General features: G+C 49.7%; 1 protein-coding gene across 1 annotated transcript in view; it reads right to left on the bottom strand.

Annotated features, from left to right (window-relative positions):
- The window catches only part of YWHAQ (tyrosine 3-monooxygenase/tryptophan 5-monooxygenase activation protein theta), a 76,604-nt gene that overhangs the window by 23,891 nt on the left and 40,250 nt on the right, over positions 1–12,463 (bottom strand). The window contains exon 4 of the mRNA XM_069605993.1: positions 6,507–6,670. Within this exon, the coding sequence (XP_069462094.1) occupies positions 6,507–6,670 (164 nt within the window). The remainder of the gene's footprint in view (positions 1–6,506; positions 6,671–12,463) is intronic.

The following is a 12,463-nucleotide window of genomic DNA, read 5'->3' as shown; positions in this document are numbered from 1 at the left end:
ACAATCCGGGCGCTTCTCCTTGGAGTTCCGCAGCAGTCCCCGTATCGGGTCGGCAGCCTGTCGAAGGTCTGTCTACCAGGGAGTTATGCAAAGATCAGCTGTGCACGATGGTCCCTTGTAGCTCGGGAAGAGGGCGTCTTACCAGGTCATCTCTGGGTCAGTTCTTGAAGCAAAGGAGAGCAACAGCAATTCCTCTCATCCAGCAGGGCCCAAGGTTAAGCTTCACTCCAGTTACTTGTCGTAGTCTTCAGCTTCTGAACACGATTACTAGCAGTGAGAGGTCCCCAGATATACGGTTGATCTCCCATTCATTCTGCTGGGTCATACTCAAGCATCCAATCACGACTAAAGGCATTCAGGCAGGCAGCCAATCAGGAACACAAGGTATTCAGGCCATTCACTTCTCTCCAGACACTCACAACAAGTTGTGTATTGGGGACAAGTACCGAGCCATTCAACGCTCCAAGCTGCATTCATACCGGTTTCGGGCAGAGCGGTCTCAACCATTGTGTCAATACACCAGATACTAGACAGTCACAACATAGAATGTATATTCATCACACTCCATTCACCCAGGTCCCACCCACAGGTGTACCCACAACATACAGTCGTTGAGAAGGCTCCAGCCAGTCTGGTCGGCACTTCCCCACACTACCATATATGAACTTCCACCCAACAGCCAGTCAGGGGGAAGGTAAAGAGGCAGGGCATCCCGGGACTTCGGGTAGATCAGGGTAACAGGTGATGGAAGGCAAAAGGCCGGGGGGGGGCATTTTGCCTCCATCAGGAATCTACAGATTCCAATGACAGGGCCTGGGCAGACGCTTAGGGCACCAGTCATTTCAGCACAGAGCTGCCACCAGCCCATACCCTGCTCTGTGGGTCACACGTGCCCAAAACACGTGGCACAGGGTTGTACCCCTACCCATGGGTGCCATAATGCTATCCCATGGGTCTGTTCACCAAAACACAACAGAACAGACGATAAAAAGCAGTAAAGGACAAGGTTACAGAAGCCCTGTCCCTCCGATGCATTTCCAGCATCACAAGCCCGACATATTCTGTCCCAAATCCCTACCTTTTCGCAGTATTGCAAATAGGAAGCCCCATTCGAAGGCCCCTTCTGCATCTAAACTCAGAGCATAGTCGGCCGGGTCCCCTTTGATGTGCTTCACGAGATCCAGGGTCTTCTGTATTGCGTCCGGGCCCAGTCTTCCCACTATTAATCCCATTTGGTTTGGATGGATGATACAGGGAGTTCTCTTCAAATCGTGTTGCAAAGACACGTGTGAATATTATTTTATCCACGTTTAAGAGTGAGATGGGACAATGTGAGCACTGGACTGGGTCCCTTCCCCATTAACGTTATCAGCGCCCTGCTAAATGTTGCCTGCACCTCAGTGTCCAGGATGGGATTAGATATCTTCACCATGTGGTGTATCAAGACACCTGCTGATCCCTTATAAAAACTGCATGATGTAACCATCTCGGACCTCAAGCGATTATCAGGCTCTCTAGGTGGTCTACCTCTGGGCGTGAGCCTTTTAACATCCTGCAGCCAGTCCCCCACTGTAGTTTGCTCCTTGGGGACTTGCGATCTCATAGTATTGGGTACAGCCTCCCACTATTTCTCTCGGCGTGCACCTCTTTGGGGGTCCTCCAGAGTGGGCACCCATCTTTCCGCCCTCTGCATCCGGAGCCTTGCTGCTAAAAGTGCATTCCCTTGGTCCCCTTTTTCAAAGTATTTCTGTTTAAGGTATCCTAGCTTCCCCAGGGTCCCCCCCCCATCCCCAACACTTGTGTATAGGCACATCATAAATGCCTTAACATATCGCTGTCCAAGCCGCCCTGTGACAGCAATTCCTCCCTCATCTAGTCTACACTTCCTCCCCTGGCATGCATCTTTTCCTTCTCCCTTCAACTATCTCTTTTCGAAGTCTCTTCCTGTAGGAGTCTTTCCCCTTTCCGTTGCGCGGCCTCCCTTATCAAGAGCCCTCTCCAAGTTGCTTTCCCCACATCCCAGACTACCCATGCGCAGACTTCCCTGATATAAAAGTATTCCGCTATTGCTTTAGCTAGTTGGACTGCAAAAGTGCGTCTTTCTAGAGTAGTTCGTTGCAGCGCCAGCTGTTATAGAAGGGCTGCACAGACCAGATATCTAGAGTCACTAAGACCATATCATGGTAGGTCCATCCCACTGGTCTGATATCGCAGCTCGTCACCGGATCCCTGTTCAGGAGTAAATCAATCCTGGTATGTCAACAGTGAAGTGCAGTGAAGAGAAAAAGATATAGCCTCTTGCGGGAGTTACATTCTCCACAGGTCCACTAGTCTGCGTGCCTCTATTGCACACCCCAAGTGTCCTAGCAGATCTTCTCTGCCCCGAGACCCATCCTCCGCCTATGCTCTTGTATCCCATGTTTAATTCGCCCAGGAATAAAATCTCTCAATGATATATAGCTCCACTTCCATCCTTTGCACCGCGTCCAGTGCGCTCTATGAATTGCGCTTGCCCCCTGATGGGGTGCGTATACCATGGGCAGTAATAATCTTGCCCCTCCCAAAGTGCCCTGCAGTATCAGCAGCTGCCCCTCTGGTCACTACACATCCCTGTACCATTGTTTATTCAGGTCCAGTCCCCCCCCCCCCCCCCTCTCAGAGCCCGCTCTTCCCCCGTCACTTTACCGTCAAAACTAGCACATCTAGGGACGCTTTACAATTCCCTCGCCACTCTTTTGTTGGCGAGTTTAAGACTTACATTTAGTGTGCCAACAGCCAGACCACTTAATCTTTCTCCATTTTGTTAATGCCCCCTTTCCCTCCCCTTTATGGATATTGACTCCTATTGCTGAATCATCTTCGTGTTGAGTCTATTCCCCCCCCCCCACCCCAACAGACATGCAACCCTGAGGCCTAACCCACTACTCAGACCCCCAATCAACTTTTTGTAACTTTAACCTGTTAAGTCAAGAGCTGCCCTCCTTTCTACATGGTAGTTTCCCGCCCTACAGCATTTTGTTTTTATAACTTTACTTCCCACCTGGAAGTACCATTGTTCCCTCAGCCTTCACCCAGACTTCTTGGGAGTCCTGTGAGGTGATGGCCCATGCAGTTGCATGTATTTCTGCGGTGAGGTGACAGGGCTTTTTCTGCTGAAGTTATGCAGTAATCCACCGTTTCCACACCAAATTGCAGCAAAAATGGGTAGCCCGCCTTCCCCCCTCTCCCATCTGTACCAGATGCCCTTTCCTTGTAACCACGTGAGGGGTGGTCTGCAGTCTATGCCTGGAGAGCGTGAGGTTGGACAAGTCTTGATAGATTGTCACCTTGGAGCCTTCAAAGTCCACTCCTGTATGTTGTTTAGCTCTAGTCAGTACCCGGTTTTGTCCTTGTAGCTTAGAAACTGCATCCGTAGTGTTTCCCGCCTCGTGCGCTCTTTCAAGTTGGATCACTTCCTCCTTCGGCTTCAAAAAGGTGATGCACAAGGGCCTGAACCCCACCCCCTCTACTTGCCTCTGGGTTTCCCTCACCAGTTCTTAAGGCCCAGTATCCATATATTGTTTCTTCTCTCCATTTCCAGCATCACTTCTTCTCGGTGAACGTCTGGCACTTGCACCCGTCGCTGTTGCGACGGGGGGGGGGGGGGGGGTCGCTCTGGGGATTGCCCCATTGTCGGACTACGAGATCCACTTGGTCCTGCCACAGTTCCCACTCATGGCACGAGCGCAGCTCCCTGCTGAGTGAGTCAGTGATTGTGTTCTTTATTGTTGTCAAATGGAAGGGTACAAGAAACATCCCTGGGCGATGGCCCAGTGTCACAGATCCTGGGCCTCCTTGGATAGGGCTGGGGATCTGGTGCCTCCCTGCTTCCGGATGTAGAACATTGTGGTGGTGTTGGTGAAGATCTTTACCACTTTGCCTTTGAGGGACGGAAGGAACAACCTGAGGGCCCAGAACATCTCAGAGCTCCAGGACATAGATGTGTAGTGACCTCTCCTCCGGGAGCCAAAGGCCTCTTGCGTGGAGATGTCCGGTGTGCGCTCCCCATCCCTCCAGGGAGGCGTCGTCAACGCGGGTCTGGAAGTCCATGCCCGCCATTAGATGCGCGTGAGTGCCCCATCACCGGATTGCTTGGCGGAAGGTCTCGTTGAGTGAGATCTATCTTCAAAGCTGCCCGCCACTTGCATCCAACGGGCGTCGAGGGACTCCTGTAGTAGTCGCATCAGCAGTCTGCATAGGTGCACGAGGCAGATGCACGAGGACATCATGCCGAGCAGGGACTTGATGGACCTCACCCTGGACTCGTCCATGGTCGACAGCCGTTGCACCTTGCTCAAGATGGCCTTTGTCCTTTCTGATGGAGAAAGGAATTGCACCACCGTGTCGAGCCTGGCCCCCAGGAACAGGGCGATTTGCAACACTACCAAGTGAGATTGTGAAGTTGATCGAAAATCCCAGATCCGTGGGCAGTTGAACAGTCTTCGCTGTGTGATCGACGGAGAGTTCTCTTGACCTTGCTCAGATGAGCCAATCGTCCAAGTAGGGGTAGACGTGGATCCCCTACATGCGCAGCCGCCACTGGTGCTAGGCACTTGGTGACCACCCTGGGCGCCGACTTCAATCCGAAGGGAATGATCTTGAACTGATATTGATTTGCGATGTCCTTTTAGAATGGGGATGTGAAAGTAGGCATCCTCAAATCCAGCAACGATTTCCAGCTGTCCTGGCACGTGCTGGAGGGTGACCATCCGGAACTTATGGGACTTGATGTACCCGTTTAGACAAAGATCCAGGATGGGCCACTGGTCTTTTTCCTTACGAAAAAGTATCTTGAGTACTCGAGCCCCGGGGCCTCTTTGGGACGGATGGCTCTTTTTTTTTTTAGCATCGCCCGTACCTCCAGCAGCAGTTGAGGGACGTGGTTTTCCTTCCTGGCCACGGGTGGAATACGGGTACACTTAAAATTCCAGAGTGTGCCCACGGGCCAGGGCATCCAGCACCCAACGGTTGGTGGAGATGGACTCCCACACACTGATAAAGTTCGCCAGCCGGCCTCCCACCGGCGGAGGCCTGACGCTATGGCCGGTTCAGTCCTGCTTGGCCGCCGAGGTCTTGTTGCGTCCTCTGTAGGCTTCTTGCAACGAGGAGTGGGCCGCCTGGCGGTACGACGAGGTGCCACCGCCGAACCCTTTGGAGGCACCTTGCTCGACCGGGTCTTCTCCCGAAGCTTACCTGGCCGGGTTCTCCGATTTACTCTTCCCTGAGCCAGGCTCGTCTGATAATGCGCCCTGCCTGGCAGCCGAGGAGCCCAATCCAACTGATCGGCGCTCCCGGTGCCCGCATACTCGTGGTGCTTAGCCTTTTGTTGGACCACCGTCGCCGGAGCGCCCTCAAAGATCTTAGAAGACCGCTCAGACCACCTGCTGCTGGAGCCAGTTGGTGAGTAGGATACAATGATCCTTCATAGTCCTTTCGGACATGTTCTTGCAAAACGCACAGTCCTTCCAGGTGCGTTTGTCTTTGTGAAGGCAGTAGAGATGGAGAATGCTCATCCTCCTTGAAGACATTCTGTAATCCGCATCCAGGGCAGCTCCGGAACAGCTTGGATCCGGGCGTTGAGTTTCCTTTGTCCTGGGCCATGTCCACGCAGGGTAGGCCTCAAAGATCTTCCGGAATCCTCCAAGAAGCGAAGCTCGACAAAAACCTTGCCTTTGAGGGGCGTAAGAAATTCCGAAACTGGTCCCCGTTGATCCGAAGTAGAAACGGTGGAGCTTGAGGCTCGATTGACCGAAAGAGGTTATAAAAAAAAATAAAAAAAATGCAATAAAAGCTCGAGAGCTAGGACTCCCAACAATTGAATGTGCAGTAAAAAATCTGAAGATGGCTGCCAGAAGGGCTCAGGCAGTTTCATGATATAGATGGATGCCGGCCCTTTGTTTGGAGTGGGCTGTACTCCCTGCATCACAGTGAATCATACAAAAAAAATGCAAACAGGTGTAGTGCATAAAGAAGTCACTTGACGTTTTCAAACATGTAGACTGAATGTAGTTCTAGGTCTGGAGTCCACTAACTTACCCCCCCCCCCCCCACCAATGGAGAAAGTTGCTGCCTCACCCTCCCCAAAACGCAATTACTGTGTTCACCATTAAAATCAGTCACTGTACTTCTCTTTCAAAGGATCCCCCCCACCCCCCCCCCCAAATAATCTGGGCCAGCCCCAGTGACCTCGGTTATATGCATTTAATATGCATGATAGGTGTTTGCACAAGTGGTGCAAAGTATTTCACAAGTATGTATACATTTGCCTACTGCTCACAAATCCAGCCAGGGATTCTTTTTTAAATTACCTAGTACAAATAAAGTTTTGTTAATGTAATTTGAGGCACACAACTGCAATTGAACAATCCGGTTAGAAATGGCATGGCTTTTGAACAGCCCCATGGAATGTGAAAATCAAACAAGGCAGACAATTAATCTTTATCCATGTTAAGCAGGAGCCAACTTACGGTTTTAGCCAGTGAGCAAGCCTGTTCGGGACTGTTTAGTATTTCATAGAAAAACACTGAGAAATTAAGAGCTAGTCCCAAACGAATTGGATGTGTAGGCTGCATCTCCTTCTTGCTGATGTCAAATGCTTGTTGATAAGCTTGCTGTGAGCTTTCTATCGTCTCTGTGGAAAAAGACAAACATGAGGTCACGATTTTCAAGAGAACACGCCACAGTATTTCACCACTATCAAATTCCCACATGCCCTGCCAATTTCCTCTAAACGGCAGCTCACACACCATGAGATGCTACCAAAAAATTAAAGCCTGGCCCAATTTACTTAAGGGAAATTCCTCAGTTACCGCTCTTAAACGAATAGCACTCTTTGGCCAATAGAAACACTGCGTCATCTCCACACTATCAGCTGTGTAAAGTGCAGGCAAACTCCAATGGACAATTCGAAGGAGTGGCATAAACCAAAATAACAAAAAGGGATTGTAGTGCTTCTTAAGTGTCCCAGTAACAATCACAAACCTCTGGAACATACACGATTGATTCACCATCATACTTTCAGGACCTCTGTACAACAGAACCGGAGCATGTGGCTTGGGCACAGGCAGTCACTGCTAATTCAGCCTATGTCTCCAGGTGGCCCGAGTGACGATGCCGTAGACCTCACCAACCCACCAAAGCCGAGGTTGTCTGAAACAATGTATGGTCAAATATTGCAGCCTTTTAACGTCAAGGCGAGTTGCGAAGTATTAAATTAGCAACTGTTACTGCGCGCGCATTATGTACTTAATTCAAGGATAAAGCCGTAAGCTCCGATTTTATGAAAAGCAGGCTGAAACTCACTGGTGCCATGGTTCCTTTTCCAACAGGGGGATTTTGAAAAAATGCAAGGAGAGTCAATTTTGTAATACCCATCAGAAAACAATTCATATGGTAAAGTCAAGTGTAATGTAGGACTAAAAGCAGTCCAAACATTCCCTTCATGTGTTACACTAAAGGTCCTTGTATCAGCGATTGAGAGTGGTTTGTTTCGTTGTTGTGAAGTACGTGCGGTTTGTGGTGCTGTAGAGGTGAGGTGGTTGTGTCCCACTATGGGTAGCTAATGGGCTACCAATCTGGTTTGGCAATGCAAACCATGTCCATGACGCTCTGACACTTTTGGTGCCAGGTTATTTTTATGGACCCCCTCGAAAGCATTTGACAGTTGAATTGCTGGTCCCGTACTTCTCAACTCAGTTTGAGCATGGTACACCATGCTTCTCAGACCCTTTTCCCACACGTTGTGGGGGGTTCCTCAGACCACGTTTATCAACACCGAACCGCCTGGAGATCAACCGATAGGAACTTGAGATGTACTAGCATGCAGACCATACCGAGATGTAATGGTCTCTTTAGGCATTGCCAGCCTTCGCAACAGTCCGGTTTGTTAGGGAGAGTCCAGATAGAAGTCCTCGAACCGTTTCGCCTTTGTTTCCTGCTAAAATTAAAGAGTCCCTTTCACCTTCTTAACAATACTTGTGTCCGCTTTTAGGCTTTACTCTGAAATTTAAATCTTCCACTTGCCTCTAGGGAGTATTTACTTTAAAAAAAAATCTTCCTCAGACCAGTCCACGTCATTTGGACTGGAGGAAATGTATTTATTTCCCCGAAGGGAGCCCGTAATTTGCACTTGGTTTTTGTGGCCAGGGATCAAACCGGCGGCATTAAACACACAATAGCCACAACTTGTTTGCTTCATTGGCTCCTTCCCAAATTTACTTCCATTCACCTTTCCAAAAGCTTTGCTTGTAGGGTGTGGGTGTTTGCCAACCGCCCTATCTTGTTGGAAAACGTTAGGTCTCCTGAGCAGACATCCCCCCAGCTTTCCATTCCTATGCAAACATTCAAAAAAGCCCTGAAACCCCCATTTCTTTAGCTTAGCCTTATTTCCTGCATATTTCTGGATTGCCATTATCTAAGGTTCTTTTAATCAGGTAACAGGTCTTGTCATTTGCTGGAATGTATTTGTATTGTACGTAAGAGGTCAGACAGCTGTGGTTAGTGCTGCACTATGCAGGGTTAAAAAAGAATAAAGGCATCAAGTTCTGCAAAGAAACACCCGGGTTCTACTAGCATAAGATGGCAAGTATGTTGTGCATAAACTATGGGTAGGCAAAGGTGTGTTGATATACTTCCGGTGGGCAGCCATACGCCAGGTCACAGCTTGCTAGGCAGCACCCTTCTTACCTACTGGCACCTCCATTTACCTGACTTTCTTGGGAACTTTGAATGGGGGGGCGGGAAATCGACTTCAGGGGCTCCTGCATTTGCCTGCTGTGCTTTGCTCTGGCAGCAGATCCTAGCATATGCAGCACTTTGTGCTCCTGTTCAACATTTGGAGAGGCATGCGCAAATGCGGTCGTTCACTCATTGCTATGAATTGAAGGGGTGAAGTCAAGGGGGGTGGGGGAAGAAAGCCATCCTTCGGTTTCTATGACCCATACCTGGAGTACATTGTTCGGTTCTCAAGTATACTTCAGTTCCAGACCCGTGTTTAGTGGAGCTACGCGACAGAACCACTCTTCCTGGTAGGTCTGCTGTCCTCAGGAGTCCAGCGGTTGGGAAAGTGGAAGGAAATTGAATCCATCTTAGACCAGATAATCCATTCATCCCTACTGTGGGATCCAGGAATATGCAGATAGAGGACAAAATAGCAAATTGAAAATATCACCCTGAGGAAGCGTAATATTTGAAATTGGATCAGCTTAGATTCACATGCTGTGTATATAGTCTGACATCTAGTGACAATCACGGATAATGGCATCTTTCGAAGAGCGAAAGGGGACATCAACATGGGCTGACTAACACTATCCCTAACGCGACTTATAATGTACCCAAAATCCCTCGCGTGTCTAGGTACCTCAGGTTGTGTTTTTTCTGCCGCGAGGGAGCCTTATAGTCTAGCGTGCGATTACAGAAGAGAAGGTGTAAGAAGTCTATGTTCCTTCCATGAGGAGAGGAACATGTGAATCTTAAACAGAGCAAATCATCAGAAATGCTATTAGTGAGTAATGCAGGTCTTCTGATGCTTGTGCTCCGCTAAGAATCACATGTTGTGCATAGACTAGGAAGCAGTACCCAGAGATGGTGGTGGGATGTGTGAAGGAACAGTAGTAAAGAGATGTCTTAGCGCAGCTTGCCCTCCCCCCACCCCCTGAGAATCAGACCTAGAGTGTGCATCCAGGCAGTAGTGCTGTGTAAAGGTGAGCACAACTCAAGGTTGCTGCTTTGCAAATGCAATCTAGAGGAACATTTACAATGAATGCTAATGGTAGCCCCTGTACCACAAGTAGTGTGCTCTGGCCGTGAAGGGTAGATCTCTTGGCAAGAGAAAGTGATGCAGTTTACGATACACTTGGAAATTGGCCATTTAGGGACAGGGTCTCCTTCTCTACAAGCTGCCACCAATCCAACAAACTTGTTCGTTTTCCTTAGTGGCTTTGCCGTTTCCAGATAGTACATTACAGCTCTCTTCACATCTAGTGGGAGGCTTCTTTCTGCCACATTAGTGTTTCTTTGGAAAAAAGGTGGGTAGTTCTACGGATTGGTTTACATGCAACTTAAAACTAGGTGCAAAGAAGGAGTGCGTGCAAAATCACCTAGTATTTGTGAATCGTGACAAATTGGTCCTGAACTGAGAGGTTCAGGAGCCAGGGTGCTAAGTTGAGAGTTTGAGGGCATGGATGTTGTGTTCCCCCCACGATCTTTAGACAGCATGTTGTACGGGCATGGCAGCTTCCTGGGAGGAGAGACCGACATTGCCATCCGATCCGATGGGAGAACCAAGTTTAGCGGGCCCACCAGGATCATTGTGACTGGTTCTTGGTGCATCTTGTGTACCATTCTGTTGAGCAGTGGAATCAGGAGGGGGCATAGACACATCCCGGACCATGTATCCAAATACCGTTCCCTTGAGTGCTTCTGAGGGTACCTGGAGGTGTAATCTGGGCACTGGGAACCGTCAAGAGATCTACAGAGTGGCGACTAAGTCCCTCTCTGGGAAGCCGCATTCTGCGAAGACGTAGAGTACAATGCCCTCTTGTAGCTGCCACTCATGCTCTATGGAAGGGGGTGGGGGAGGGGGGTATCTCTGCCAAGTACGCTTGCTACAACATGGAGTTCCCCAGGAACACGTAAAAGGAGGAACGTGTGAGCTCCCACTTCGATGTTTTGGAACTGTTTGGCCAACCCTAGAGAGCGAGTGCCCCCTTGTTTAACTAGTACATGGGTGTAGTACTGTCCGTGAGGACTAGAACCGTTTCTCCCTGGAGATGTGTCAGGAAGGCAGGCCTTCAACCTGTTGGAACTGCTAGCAGTGTTCATGTGTTTGGATGCTACTGATGGAGACCACACGCTGTGTGCCGCATGTTGGATTCACATGCTCATGAATATTCCCAGTCAGGCTGGGAATCCTCATTAAAAGAAATAACAGTTCACTTAGTTTATAAATTGGCTTTCTCCTATTAACCAATCACTGAGCTCTGGGTCATACTCCCTCAGCAATGACTGCCCTCTCCCCCAAGCCCCTCTGACAGCAATCTTCACATTTGGTAGCACGTAAAGTGGCAGTAGCACCAGGAAAAAAGCTGCAGAGGGGTGGGAGGGTTCGCATGTGAATCCATGCAAGACCCATCTAGAACAGTTAACTGTAAGTAACTTGTTATTTCTCAAGTACGGGGTCTCGCATGGATTCACAGGCTCATGAATAAAGAATACATAGCAGTACATTGTAAAGACTGATAGGTGGTGTCTGTACTTCCGCTCTCTATATGGTAGAGGAGAGGCACAGAGGACCCCAGCCAAGATGCTCCATTATTGGTACATGGTTGAGCAATCAAGGCCTAGCTTCTCAGGAGGTGATGCAGGCTGGTAGTACAGTGTAGTCCCCAAACCCCCACAAAGGAATGTCCACGCACTGTATTACTGAAAACAGTCAGTATATAATTAATATTCAAAGGTATGTACACGATCACAATAACGTACTTTGGACTCGTAAGTCAATAATGATAAATACATACAATGCTAAAGTGGTACCACTAATGTTATCAAATCTCCTTAAAGTGCATCAACTGTACGGTTAAAAATGTCAGATTAATAACGAGGAAAACAATAGATAGGCAGGAACGTAAGATGGTTGAAATAGGCAGAATGCTGACCCCTAGGCACAGTTGTGTGGAGATCCCCCCCCCCCCCCCCCCGGGCAACCTGTAAAATGAAGATATATCACACAAGCCCGGTCCTTCCTATTAAGGTTTTACCCCCCCACCCAATGTACCTGGTGGAGTAGAGTTCTCCGACGATGCGCCGACCGATCCTTCTCGAGTGCCTCCCTTTCAGGCGGTAGCCACGGTTCGTCGAGAGGTGTCGGGGAACTTGGTGTTCGGTGTCGGGGCATCGACGGCCCTTCTTGAGTGCACTCCCTTTAAGGCGGGAGTCACGGGTCGACGAACGTCCGACGGTGAACAGGGTGAACTACAGCTTTGCTCCCAGCGGTGCTCGTCGACGACAGAGCGTTGGCGTCCTGCAAGGAGGAGGCGTGCGGGGCACCTCGGTGACGACAGTTCTGGACCGCAAAGAGATGAAGAACTGTGGCCCAGCAAGGGCGTCCGTCGGTGTCTGGTCTTTAAGTGGCGGGAAACCCACCGGTGGATGTTCCTCGGCGCGTCGACGGTCGGGCCTTCTCCAGCGGGAGACAAGTGGATAACGATGCAGGCGAGAGCGTCCAATGATCAATTGAAGTTCTTAAGCAAACAGGAGCACGGTGGCTCCTGTCGGCGACGGCGGTCGTCGACAGTGGCGGACAACAGTCCAAGTGCTTCTCCTTGGAGTTCCGCAGCAGTCCCTGTATCGGGTCAGCAGCTGGTCTACCAGGGAGCGGTGGCAAAGGTCAGCTGTGCATGATGGTCCCTCGTAGCTCGGGAAGAGG

Source organism: Ambystoma mexicanum, chromosome 4p (genome assembly GCF_040938575.1).
Source record: "Ambystoma mexicanum isolate Mex_15411 chromosome 4p, UKY_AmexF1_1, whole genome shotgun sequence".
Classification (NCBI taxonomy): domain Eukaryota; kingdom Metazoa; phylum Chordata; class Amphibia; order Caudata; family Ambystomatidae; genus Ambystoma; species Ambystoma mexicanum.
Note: the sequence above shows the minus strand (reverse complement) of the source record. Positions and strands in the feature narration are given on the sequence as shown.